Source organism: Ctenocephalides felis, unplaced genomic scaffold (assembly GCF_003426905.1).
Source record: "Ctenocephalides felis isolate EL2017-DRISC unplaced genomic scaffold, ASM342690v1 CF-g0.4_SCAFFOLD_03573, whole genome shotgun sequence".
Taxonomy (NCBI): domain Eukaryota; kingdom Metazoa; phylum Arthropoda; class Insecta; order Siphonaptera; family Pulicidae; genus Ctenocephalides; species Ctenocephalides felis.
Genome location: NW_020539727.1, coordinates 5,984,186 through 5,999,572, shown reverse-complemented (window position 1 = coordinate 5,999,572; position 15,387 = coordinate 5,984,186). Strand labels below are relative to the sequence as shown.

At 27.7% G+C, this 15,387-nt stretch overlaps 1 protein-coding gene across 1 annotated transcript in view; it reads right to left on the bottom strand.

Moving 5' to 3' along the window:
- The window catches only part of LOC113389443, a 338,511-nt gene that overhangs the window by 69,644 nt on the left and 253,480 nt on the right, over positions 1-15,387 (bottom strand). The window contains 1 exon segment of the mRNA XM_026626476.1: positions 12,494-12,659. Within this exon segment, the coding sequence (XP_026482261.1) occupies positions 12,494-12,659 (166 nt within the window).

Here is a 15,387-nt window from a genome sequence, read left to right as displayed (position 1 = left end):
CGAGAAATTTATACTACTTTCCTCAAAGCAAAATCACACTCACAACAAGTAATTTTAAACTTCCCATCGGGTAAGTTATTGTAATCGTCTAAAAATCGAAATTGAAATTGTTTGCATATCTTCACGTTCTGAAGGTTTCTGAACATTTTGGCATACCTCAGACAAAATTGATGTGTATATGTGTGTCCGCATTTTTTCGTACACGTTTTCGGACGCACGGATCAACCGATTTCAATGTCGAATTTCTATTGATGGGGAGAAATGGTGATTAGTTCTTGGCGAAGGCAGGTCTAGCCGTTTCGGAGACCTGGAGCTAAATGTGAAAAAATGGCTGTTTTTTAGAGAACTAAGCATTTCATTTGAATGATTCGAAACACTTTTTGCTTGTGTTGACAAAACAATTGCTTTCGGAAGATTTTTTTTTATTTCAAATTTTTTTTTTGTATATCGAAAATAATTCAAATTTTAATTTTAATTCTGTCTGAAGTTCTTAAGCTCACTTCTAATTCAGTTTATATAACTTCTATAATTATAAGACAATGTTAATATAATTTGCCCTATAGAGACACTATGCCATACACCACTAGTTATATTCCATATTATCAAAAATCACGTTCACAATTTCTCCGTTGGCCAAAAATTCAATTATACACCTAATTCCAATATACGACGTGCATATTGCAAACCTTTTCTCGATTATTATTAAGACGTCGAAATTAAATCATCGCTGTGTAATCGTGTTTCGAGCAAGGGTTGTTTCCCTCTGGGAAAACTGACGCGAAATGAATTTTCATCCCTTATGCTTCTTCTTCATAATCTAATATCTGATACGCAAAATGATAATCATGCTCTCTCCTCTCGATTTGATAAAGAAAGGATCGTAGGATGGCTGATGCTCATTCTTAAGATTAATAGAAAGGGAGCTGAGTGTGAATAATTTTAGATCATTAAGGAACTAACTAGTTGGTATTGGTATTTTGCTATGAGGCAAGTTACATGAACTTCCCAATATGTGTGAATAATCGACTTGCAAAAAACTGACAAACAATATTCCTCTTTGAGATCCATCAAATGACTTTTAAATTTTTAAAATCGGACCAGTCGTTTTTGAGAAAACGTCGATTTACTTTTTCCAAATTTAGTCTCAATCGATTCAGAATGGCTTGAAACATCGAGAAAACATAAAATTATCGAATCGGATTTTTTTAGGAAAACAAACTTATCCTTCGGGAAGTTAACTAGTGTATGGACAATAGGTACATATAAATAAAAAAACTTACACGTTTAAAATTTGTTATCATTTTAAGAAAAAATCGAATTTTACAAAAACTTTCATTTCTTGTATTTGATAGTATCTTTTTTATTTCTTTTTTTTAATATTGTTATTAAACATTTGCTATATTCTATGAGCTACTTTGATTGACATTAATGAAATTCAATTATTAATTATTGGTAGTAGTTACCTCATTACTGGGTATGTACTATTAGATGCAATTTTACTGGATCAAGCTAATTGATTACAATTTTTTGGCGTGAGCTATCGTCAACGATTCTCAAAAATGATTTCATATCACAAATTCAAAATCCATTTGAAGAAACTCAATAAAAACTCTTACACTATTCAAAACTCAACTATTACTTACATAATAAGCAAAAAAATGGTTTTTATTCGTCTATTTTTTAGCCAAACATCCTGAACTGATTATTGAAATTTGATTTTCAAAAACTGTTCAAAATATCACAATTTGCAAATTGTGCTGATTAGTTTCTGGTACAGATTAATTAGATGTTCATTTTCCAATAAAATTGAACATGGTAATAATGGTTTTTGTCTAAACGAACATCTTGAAATATTAATATAATTAAAACATATCGTCTTTAAGACATAGCGCGTATTTGCACACTTTGATTATTACAATTATTGATATTATAAATATACATAAAATATATCAATTGAAAATAGCATTGTTTACATAAAATATATCAATTGAAAATAGCATTGTTTACATAAAATATACAGTTGAAAATTCTATTTAAATTTGAATCTGAATATTTGAGTATTTATGAAGTATGTCGACTATTTTCACGTTTTGAAAAGAGCATGCAACTTGCCTAGGTTGTGACAAATAGTTGAAATGATTCTTTTGGCTAAATCTCTGGGATCTAGTTAAATTATTTATGATTACAAAAAATTAAATAAAAAATCATCATAATATGAAATATATATATATATATATATCAAATGTTAATTTTGAGACCCCAAATAATATTTGGTAGTAATCTTTATCCTTCGCCAAAATACCATAACCCTGTCGCACATTCAATAAAATGGTATGTTATTATATTATAGTTTTGTAATTCTATATAATTTTTTTAAAAGGTGCCAAATCGACCAGAAGATCCTAAAATGTGACGATATCCATAGATTTTTATTTTATATGATTTTATAAGTTTGATATTCGCTTAAATTAAAAATTTATATAAAAAAGTTCAACATAATAAACAGAAATCATAGAAAATTCAATAACAATAGTACCAATTTTTAAATCCTCTATAATAATATCAAATGTAATAATTCAAATATACACAAACTTTTTAAATTCATTAATAAGATTCAAAAATTTAACTGCAATAATTGAGACTGGGTACGGTTGTGTCAGAATACGCCACTACACTGATTGAGATAGGGTCTAAAGATAGAAAGATGAAGTATGTTTGTTTGAACAAGTTTGCATTTTTTGTATGATTTTATTATCGGCACTATTTTAGTATTTTCACGCAGAAAAATGTTCAAATTATCATTTTATTTACGTTTCTCCAAGCTATTAACAAAATTAACAAAATATTTTCTAATCAAATAATCGCTATCTATAACAACCGTACCCTACTATATTCAGAAACTTCAACTTTTTTTCACAATTAGTTTATTAGTGCTTCTATAGTATTTATATATATGGGTATACAATCCAAAGATAAACTGGTAAAGTCTCCGAATGATCTGACATTTTAATGGATTCTACGTGAAAATACAATTAGATTGTGAAATATTCAAATCAATTTATTCTAAAACGTGGCAGATTTTAATACACATACATATTTAGTACCCATATACAGAAAATTAATTAGAAGGTAAATAACGGGTAGTACTGCTCTGGGGCAGGTATGCAAACTGAGTTAAACTCCAACTCGATTTAGGTAAGAATAGTGTGAGAGATTTTATTTGCCAGGTCTATTTTCAATTGGAAACATATTTTTGATCTATACTTTCAAAAAAAAATGAACATCGCTACGGCTCGATATCTGGTTGTCCAGAGGGCTTGAAAGCGCAACTCTGTCAATACGATATAGCGCCTTGAAACACCTTCAAAAAGTATTCTAAAGCCATTTACAATGTGATCTAAAATAAATGGAATAAAGTACTTGGTACCACATCAGATACGTATTATATAAGTTCCTTAATGGATTTTGTAATATTTTACAAATTTCTACGGAAACTTGAAAACATACAACCAGATTTTAAAAAATAACTACTTTTAATTATTTTCCACTAGCTCTCCGTCTATATGAAATGTCGGTCTGCCACATTTGAGAGCACGTCTTCAATATGTTGCTTGATGAATATAAATCGTGCATCTCGGGTTAACACAAGTGAGATCAAATTGACGATGACTTTTCGAAAATTAGAATTTGCCGCATGCTTAATTTCGGATAATCTATCAAAAATCTTACTAGATAGATTGTGAATATATAAATACAGTGATTATATGGAAATTAGAACAGAAGGTAATGGATTACTACTTTTTGCAGAAATTAAGAAAAAAATATGGTAGATGCAGAATAGAAACCGACTTAGCAGCTTTTAATATATTCCGAATAAAGACTCATAAAAAACTATTTAATTTTTAATCCATATATTTTTAGATAATACAATTACTAGATGTCAATGCATGACAGTTGTAATTTTTAATTAAATAAATAAATTCAATCCAAAGGTTCATTCAAATATTTACTTTCCAGTAATTCGAATTAAACGTTAATTGTATCGCGAATTACGTACTCGTTCAGCATTAGTATCTACAGATCAATAAAAACTGGTGATTCCATATTAAAATTGCTCTTACTCTTCAAGAAAAACTTTTGACTTCTGTGAATTCTGTGTTGTTTGATTTATTTAAATTGAAAAGATTTTCTTTAATCTAAATTTAGAATGCATACAAACTATGCAATTCTGTCTGCATTTTGAACAATTTTAAATTTTTTCAATTCATTTTATTTAGGCAATTGTATAATTTTTACATTTCAAATGTTAATTTGATTTTTCATTTTCCTGATCTAATATTAGTATTAAAAAAATGTATTATAAAAATGAGATGCTTCTGCAATTGACCTTAGTTTTGATAAAAAATAAAAATGTAAAACATATGTATAGTACACATTGTTATAAAAACTATTGAAACCTATAGGACATTAAGGATTTTAAATAATTTTACGAATGCAGAGTAGCATTATCAAAACGCGATTACTCGATTAAAATAGCATTATGTTAAATATTAAATTTTTGACTCTGTCATATAATAATGACATTTATATTACCTGATGTAGAATTTAGAAATCGATTGTCGCACACAAGCTAATTCCAAATTTGATGTCAAACGATTCAGAATAACTTAAGTAAAATCAGCAAATCAAACACATTTTATCTAAATCAGTATAATATACAAGTTATAAATTAGCATACTATATTATAAAACTGTATAAAGCCGATTAGCGTATAAATAAATAAATAAATAAATAATAAATAAATAACTGAAAAAAAAGAAAAAGATCAAGAATTCCCGAAAACAACCACACTTTAGTGATTAGCAAAGTTATTACATATTATCATAATTCTCTTTATGAAACAAATTTCTCCTTTAAAAACTATAAATAAGAACAAGATAAAAAAACTATAAATAAGAAAAAAATCATACAAACAAAATTTCAATTCCTATATTACAACACAATTACTTGTATTTAAGTATTATGTAACTGCCCGAAAAAAAATACTTTAAATAAAAACGTAAATATGTTTTTGCTAGAGAATCCGACAAGCAAATTATATATTTGTAATTTCGGAAAAAGTGTGAAATATTTCGTCCAAATTTAAGCTTATACAACCGAATCGATTTTAAAAAATTAAAAACTGTTCGAAAGATATTAGTTGGGAATGATTAGCTTTAGGTGAAAATCTACCAAGCCGTTTTCTTGTAATTAACATTTGAAAAAAAATTCAAGCCAATTTTTATGAAATTTTTTCTGGTGATATATATCATGGTCTTATAGAACTTACTAAATTATTACGGCCTTTCGATTAACAGTTTAATTTTAAAAATTCATCAAAGTTTGAGAAAATGAGTAGTTTTTTAACGTTTGGTAAAACTAAAATTAGACGATTTACTTGGTATAACAATAGAGTTCTTGGTCTTAATAAACATACTATACCATTAAAGTTCTACGGAAACTGGTTCAATTATAAAAATTATTGAATTTTGAAAATTTCCATTTAGAAAATACTCCGAGTTAACGTGTTTGTTCGTTTTCAAATATGTGCAATAAATCCACTCGAAATACTTTTAATCACTCATAAATTAATTTATTTTTTATTGATTAAGTCGATTATTTACATATCGGGAAGTTCATGTAACTTGCCTCAAGGCAAAATACCAATACCAACTAGTTACTATTCAAATGATTCTATAAATCACGTTTCAAAAAGTGGACCTGTTCCACAAATCCACCTCCGTTCCCCCGGCAGTATCGGATATTCAATATTCCGAAATTTTCCCTGACAGGTCCCCATAACATATTAAGAGTGATTTTCGGGACATCAGCATACATAATAATAATTCAGCATACATAATTCACCCGGAGTCACATAGTAGTCACAAAATGTGACGGACGAAAATGAACTTTTATGACGGCTCGTGTAATAAACACGAGAAACTTTTAACGCGACGCAAAAGCCGTAATCAAAATCATTTTTACTGCTGCGAATGGCAACAACACAACAGTGAGGAAAATGTATGGGGATGAGAAGAATTTTCATCGATATTTTCGATTAATCGATGTGAGAAAATTATGTACAAGTTGCTAGTTGGAAACTGCAAGTGAAGGTTAAAGTAGTAGAAAGCAAACTGCAAGTGATTATAAAAGCAATTACTATGGTAATTAAATGTGATGCAAAGTATACAATTTAATCTAATGATATGCAAAAACACTGTATGTAATGATATACACATACATACACGCATATATATATATATATATATATATATATATATACTAGATGACCCGACAAACGTTGCCCGTACCCACGTCTACAATTCAAAAGTTCCAATTTTTTTAATATCATTTATAGTCTTAGCATAAGCAATATAAGAAATTCGGTAAAAGAACAATATCACACTTGATTTTACCACACAACATAATAGCTTCCATAATTTAGTCTATAATTTTCATAATCTCGTATAATTTCTAAAGTACATTTTTCTTACTAATAATTTAATGAACATTATTGTTCATGTTCAAATCTTATGAGCACTCTTCAATCTAAGCAATATATTTCATATCCAATGCCAAACAAATGGATTTTTGACACATGAAACATAATTCTAAATAATTTTTTTCAGAAGTGCTTCAGAGGTTTCTGAGTATTTTGACATACCTTAGAAAAAATGGATGCATGTGTGCGTGCGTGTGTGTATGTGTGTTCGGATACAAATTTTAGTCGACGATTTCGGGAACACGGATGAAGCGATTTGAATAATTCAAAAAACATTTGATTCGTATTTATAAGGAATCATGCTTTTTGGCAAAGGCAGGTCTAGCCGTTCCAAAGATATGGGGCAAAAAGTGCCAAAAACGGTAACTCAGTTTTTAAAAGAACGGAGCGTGCGATTTGAATAATTTGAAAAAACATTTTACTTGTATTAATAAGATGAATTCATCAAATTTTCATAAAGGCAGGTCTATCGGTTTCGGAGATCTAGTAAAAAAAGTAAAAAATTGCCATCTGGCGGTCAAAAATGATCATTGGACATATGCACATCAAATTATCAGATATTGTATAGGGATTTTAACAATAAGTATAAATTTTTTTTACGTTCCTATGGGCTTCGTACCAATGCTTATCCGTTAGCCGGTGGCACGGCGCTTACGCGCTTCAATATTTCGTCTCTATGCAGTTAAAGCAGTACGATTGCTTTGAAAAAAAGTTCAGAATTTCCAAAATATTTCAAAATACACATTTCTTCAAAAAGTCTTTTTTTCAAAAAAAGTAAATTTTTGTCAAGAATTTATAGTTTCTCAAAAATCTAATTTTTCAGAGTAATTTTTTTTCAAAAATGTTAATCTTAATAAAAAAAAAAAATTTTTGGTACGGGAAGTTCCAGCAATTTGCTTTAAGGCACGACGCCATGCGCCCCACTAAACGTAAAGTAAACCAAAATGTGACATGCATAAGTTTAAAAAAAATATTATTATTAATGTGAATTATATAATTATTTATTAATGTGAATTATATAATTTCATCTGCCAAATATCTACTGTTGACTGTATCTTATATTATTTTAAGTTCTGGCACATGTCTCAGCTGCTTTTTGGCAATAATAATGTAGACGTTACATTTTTCTTGTATAATATATTCTAATATTATCTAGACTGATAATTTCAGTTAAATTTAAATGTTTTCAATATCAAACAATAATAAGTGTTTTTTTGTAATTTCTGCCATTTATTTCTAGAATACTACTATAGTTTTGCGTCCACTGAATCTTAAAAAATTCCTTTGACAAACACTAAAAAGATTTATCAAAATTCCAATAATTGTTTAGAAGGAGTAATGATGTATATAAAGATACTCATTCTAAACGATTGTTCGGATTTTGATAAATATTTTTGAAGCCTAAGAGAATTTTTCGTGATGTAAATGATTATAAAAATATAATAATATTGTATATTAAGTGTAAAAAATGGCAAAAAACGACATGTCATTGTTTGGCATTGTAAACATTTGAACTGTCAAGTGCTAGAAATGTCAATTCACTAACTTAATGTGAGTATTATCTACATTTACTATTACCTAGCTTTATTAAAATTCATTACTTTACTACTAGGAAGTAAACTCCTGGATAAAAATTTATGATAGATAATATCGATATGAAACGACGCGCATTAAATGTGAAGTATTTATGTCTTTTGATATTAAATAATCATATGCTCATATCTACATATACTAGTATATATGAAGAAATTGTGGTTTTTATATATTTATCTAAATCTTTAGAAATTTTAAAAATTGTTGCACCCTTTGGACTTTTTGCATTTAACAGGTTTGATCATACAAATTAGAAATTTCTCTTAATTCCCTTTTTAGTCACCTGTGATTTTGCACAGAATCTGATTAAATACTTTGAACAAAATAAAGACTAAATGAAATATACAAAATTGCAAAAGATTAGATACACATTAATTAAATAAATAAATCCTAAGCCTCACCAACCATTTTGATATTAATTTGAAACTAAAACTGAAAGCGCATTTTAATTTTGATATATAGGAATAAAATATTGAAAAGCCAGTCATTAAGTAAAAAAGAAAAGATTTTACAACATTTTTATTTTTTAGTGAGAAGGGAGAATAATTTGAAGTAGTATATATAAGCAATTTGATGAGCAACTAAAAAATACTATAAATTAATAATAACAAATACCATTAATGAAAACATTAACAATATTATGTCACACTAAAATTGTCTGTAATTGCTGATTTATTCGTGGCCTATTATAAATATTAACGTTTTTTGAGATCACTGATAGTTTGTAAATTCTGAAAAAAAGTTAGAAAAATAATAAATAAAATAAATAGATGAATTTTGTGAATGTGTTGAAATTATAGATGACAGTTTAATTTATTATTAAAACATAATTAAAGTCTACGTTCAATGAAATTTATCTTAATTCGATTTTTGTCATTTTTTCTCATCTCTAGCCGCAAAAGAGAAATATTTTGTTTCATTACTTTGGTTTTATTTATCGTTATGCGAAAATATGCTTTCTTGTGATATCGTTTTACATAGAAATGTTGGAAAACGCATGTTGCTCACAATTTATAGTTGTGTTTGAGTTTATTAAATATATTTGCATAATAAAATTTTCTGCAGCTTCATTTACTTACTAAAAATCAGAAATAATAGATATTAGTAATAAATTGAAATAATACATAAATATATTAGAAAATAGATAGTACTAGATATGCTTGGGTTACTATAAAATTATTCTTCTAACATCTAAAACCTTGATATTATATAAATTAAAAAATACATTTCTGAGTGATACTGAATCATAATTAGGACAAACAAAAATAAACTTTCTTTTAGAATTTGATTTCATATATGTATGTATATTAATGTAATGTAATGTGAATAATGTAAATCGTGAGATAAATACTGGAAATTCTGACTATTAAGAATGCAGAATGTCAAATGGGACAAGTTAGAACATTTACAACTTAGTGATAAATCTAATAGTGAAAAACTTTACAGTTTTTAAAAAATTCCATATGTGTACCCAAATTCCGTACCAGCCTTGCTAAAGAAATTAAAAAATGAATAAAACAGATGTATTTCTTTTTTAATTTCAAATATAGTAGTCAATATTATAATGTTTGAAAAAAGATATCAATCATGAAATAATAGATAAAAATTACCACTTTTGACCCAATTTTCGTCTTAGTTGCAATATTTAATATGAACTTTTCAAATGTCGCAATACAAAGGGTTATTTCTTGGAACAAATTGCAATTTCAATCAATGGTTTGATTAGGAGGTACTTCATTTAGTATAAATTATATCAAAGTTATCTTTGATTTGAAACCTATCTTGAAATATGTACAAAATCCAAAGTTAAGTTTGATGAAATTGATAATAATCGTGATAATATAACCTATATAATTACATATATATATCATTAGATTATAGCAATAGATACATATCTATATCAATAGACACTATTGTAGTATTTGTTTTGTCTATAAAAATATTTTCAATTGTAATTGCATCAAAGATATATAGCAACTATGAATAATAAAATAGAATCTTACATTTTTTAAGCGGCACGGAATTTTGAGATGTTTGGAATTTAAATAATATTTCCATGACTATAGTCATGAAAATATTACTTAAATGGTTTGAATTTAGAGAAATCAATATAAATTGGGTTACTTGGAATTGTTAGAACATATTTGACCTCCATCTATTGTGAGCCTATTGATCAGCTTTGTGATTTCCAAAGCTAAGAGAGGCAACTTGCCTACTAATTGTATTTTCAATTACCAATGCTTGTCTATTAATCCGCTTTTCGATTTGCAAATCTAGCTTATTAAACAATAACTAGACTAATACTTAGAAATTAGCTGCCTCAATTACAAATATTTGATAAAGTAAATTGACAACAATAAATGTGTATACATTTAAAAAAAAATAGTCCGATAAGAAGAATCCTCAAAAAAACTCCCTCCAACTGGCAGTCAAATTTGTATTGCTAATTCATAATATGTAGAACTTTTGTCTATTTGATTAAATAACTTAAATAGTTTTGGTTGTAGTTTTGAAGTAAAACTTCTTTAGACGAGACCAAGGGTAATTCAGCGAATGAGCTGTCACTGACACGGAAAAGAATTACGGCATAAATATTGATTTGGCCAACGATTTCGTCATTCGTAAGTTAATGCGATTGGAAACATAATTTTATTTTAATTGCTTATATATATATATATATATATATATATATATATTAATTTGGAAATATGAACAACCAACACTCTTTTTTGCACTAATTTATGAGATAATAATTTTCACAAACGTTTCGGGACTAGGTTCGTCTCATCATCAGTGTGTTATAATTTAAAATTTAAAATATGGAAACCTAAATTAGCATAATGTGTTATCCGTTACAAGTCGTTCGATATACTGTCTTCTGCCCCACTAACGATCGTCGATGTCCGAATTCTCTATTCAATTTCAAGTAGTTTTCAAGTGGCTAGTCACGCAATATCTTATTGATATCGTAAGAGCCGAATTGTATTCGTCCTTGCTTTCTCGTCGTATTCAGAGTATCAGATTGTTGTTTTAAAGTTAAATTTTTAACGTATTTTAGAAGTATTGTCCAAAAATCAGTAAAAATGCAAAGAACTTACACATTTCTTGAACTATATTGGAAAAAAACTAATTATATTTGATATGCATTATTTCTGCATAGTTAATAAATATTAAATTTAGAATTCGGACACCACTAGGTAAAAAAAGCCTTAAGATTTTCGTTCAAAAGTAACTTTTGCTTCCTTTTCTCATATTTGTTCTATTTCTATTACCCTAACCACGAATGTCTTCAACAAAAGTTACATCTCGGAATAAATAATCGATTTTCTAGACACTTAATCCCTATTTTTATTTTTTCTGTATTATAATTTGTATTTATTTTCATTAACAAGTTCCGTTTTAACTAAATCATCTAGCAAATTTTTGTCAATTTAATCTTCCGTAGGTTTGCGCTTACGGGATTGAACACATATAATTCCTTTTTCGATTTCACAGTAACTTCAAACATATAAAAAATTGAATAAGTAGATTGAGCAATAAACAGAGCTGTTATTTACTAATTTGCAGAGTTAATAATCGGTTAATTGTTTCTACTTATATCACGTTGCAAAATAAATATGCTTTTTGTGTCTCCGTATCTCTAGTTAAGTTTGATTGTTTATTATAATTTATTAAGTATTCTAGATTTTATATAATAAAAAATATAAATAATTTATTAAAAATTTAAATTCCAAAACACGTTTTGGCGCCCCCTAAGGCGTGCGCCCGCATTTTTTGCATGCATCGCAAGGCAGGACCGGCCCTGTATATATATATATATATATATATATATATATATATATATATATATATATGATGAAAATTGTTTCTTGGGCATCCATCCAATAATTAAAAAAACAGTTTTAATGCATTTCGTTGCATTTTTGTGTTGTTCTTTGTGTTATATTTTAGTTATTGTTATATTTTAGTTATGTGTTAGTTATTGTGTTATATCTGGACCCGAAACGTATGTTCTCTTAATTAAAACATTTTGCATTAAAACTGTTTTTTTAATTACTGGATGGATGCCCAAGAAACAATTTTTATCATATTATTTCACCATCTGAAGAAAAACCTCTCGCTTTATATATATATATATATATATATATATATATATATTCTTTTATTCTACTTTGCTATAATTATAAATTTCCGAATCATCTTTATAACAATATTGACATTTCCCTATAAAGACATCTCGAACTCGCGTTCGTCAAAGACCGCGGTGATTGAAATTCCCAAAATAGCTCCTTTAATCAGTCTCGAAAATAACAATGGTAATAATAATGATGACGACAATGATGATGATGATCATCTTACCTGAGCAGGCCTGCGGCGGCAGCGGGAATATGAGAGTGGCCGAACTCTTCCTCCTGGCCACGGCGCAGCCCAGAGAGTGCGGCTTGAAGCTTCGCAACTGCTGCATGAAATCGGAGCACTCCATCAGTGCCACGTCTGCGAAGTGCAGGTCGCACAGGATCTGGTTCTGAAAGAAAAATTATTCAAATGAATTTGTTTCTGTTATTCAAATTTTTATTCAACTAGTGGGGTGCACGGCATTGTGCCTTAAGGCAAATTGCGGGAACTTCCCGTACCGTAATTAAAAATCTTGGTACGAAACCCAAAAAAATTACACAAAATGTGTACACATTATTAAAATCTTTATAAAATATCTGATAATTTGATGTACATATGTCCAATAAACATAACCTCTAAATGTTATTTTTTTAAATTATTTTTATTGAGATTTCACAACAGCTGGACCTGCCTTCCCAAAAAACAGTTTTTCATCTTGTCAATACAAGTAAAATGTTTTTTGAATTATTCATTAAACGGTGTTTCCGAAATTGTCGACGAAAATTTGTATCCGCACACACACATCATCAATTTTTTCTAAGGTATGCCAAAATGTTCAGAAAATTCTGAAACGTAAAGATATATAAAAAATTTCATTTTCGATTTATTGCGGTTACTATATAGCTTACCTACGTAAAGTTATAAGTTAAAAAATAACTTATTTGTAATAAAATGTTGATAATGTTTCTTGAATATATGTGATTTATATTAATTAAATATTAATAAATGTTTCGATAAATTTTAACGATTCAGGGGCCGATTATGTCCTAAACTAGACCAATGTTATGGCAAAACTATGTTACTTAGCAGTTTTCATATTGAATGTCCATAATGGTACGTTTTTGCTGTGGGATCAGGAGTTTTACACATAAAATCTAACTTCATGTATGTTTTATTATACCACATCACAAAAATGCACTTATGATAGGATTGTGCGTTCGGTATTTGTCTGTTTTCTAGGTTAGGTTTACTATTTAGGCCTAATTGCACAGCAAACACGTAGCATATTGACAGTTTTTAGTACCATATCATATGAAAAACGTTACGTAACATAGTCTTGTCATAACATTAAATAGGCCTCTCAATTTTGAAGATGCAGATGACTTTGCTATAAGGACATACACGAAATTGTGCCGGAAATATTTTTTTCGTTGTTGATTTTTTTGCTGTTATGTTAAGCAATATTATTTATTTTAAGATGCCTGAATATAGTTTTCGAGTGTACATTATGTAACCAGCTAACTAAAGTTGACAAATACGCTCACATTCAAGTCAAAAAAAAATCTATGTATTGAAGAGTATATTCGCCATGCGAATAAAACAATCATTTGCCATTTAGATTGCAATTTTTGGAATGAAAAAAATATATTTTGTGATGTCAAGTTATTTAAAATAATTTGAGGTAATGATTGTATAAAATAAGTAATGTTAAGTGGCATTTTACTTTAAAGCAAGTTGCATGCTCTTCCCAAATTGTGATTATTTTCACAATTTATTCAATAAAAATTAAGTTTTTCCTATTTAAGGAGTATTTTCTATAGCTAATTTTAAAAACAGATTTTTCTTTTGATCTTTTCAAAGCTTTTCATACTTCTTTAGATTCAAATGTATAATATTTTACTAAGTCTAATCAGTTTTTAGTTTAACACGTTTGCAATGTATGCTCATGTTAACGAAGTTGTTAAATGTAATAATAAGATTTTAAAATTTCGTAAAACAAACCCACATCATTTATCTACTATCTTAGCAGTGCAACTCATATTAAATATATTTGTCATGTTCATGGTCAATTCGAACACTTAAAACTAAAATCATCTCAGTTAAATGATTAATAGGTACCTACATGATCTATATTAGTACATTTTAAGTTTATAAGGTTTTTAAAGATAAATTCAATGTATTTTTCGATTTTATGAAACTTCTCTATAAAATGCCATATTTAATTAGATTGAAAATGACAAACTGAACTGACGTGCAAACAAATATGAAAGCTGATAAAATGTGGATATATGAAACAAAACTGCTCACGAGTTTTGTTTCATTTAACAAAACTCGTGAGCTAGTATTTTTTTACTTAAAAATATCAAATATTATGCATCAATTACGATTCTGATACATGCAAATGCAAATTAATCTAGTTTATCAACTGTCCAAAAACTATCAAATTATTATTTGCAATATATTCTTTTCAATAGTTCCTATAGCATTTACATGATTATTTTATTTGAAGATTTTGTTTCCTAAACTATACCCAGGTTTACTAATTACTCATGAAATTTGATGCCAAATTATCTTCCTAATGGTATTTATATAAAGAAACTAAAAACGATCGTTTAAATAAAATATGAGCATTTGGATTTTAATAAAAAATCACAAAGGTTTGAATTATATCCACACATTTTTATCATTTAACATTTAATAAATTTCAAGCTATGTATCAATACATTTGCTATCTTAAAATATGTTTAGGTTCTCAAAATTTATATTAAAGAATATCAGATCTTATGAAGAATTATAAATTAAGATAATTGACATATTTAAAATAGCCTATACAAAAAATATGATTATCATAATTTTCATTGAGTTCATAAGAATTTTAAATATAAACTCGTAATACTTGTAGAAGGTTTGCCATATTTAGATTCATTTTCACAAAAAATATAATATCATTTTCATCGAACTTATGTGTACTTTATCATATTTTAAGTTCCGTACTAGCTGGTTTTACATCGAATTTATCAAAAATTAAGATAATTATCTGGATGTTAACTTTATCAAAATTACAAATACGTTTTGACAAAATCATGTAAATGACATGATCCTAACTTACCCCAAATAGCAAAACGACCTAACCAAAA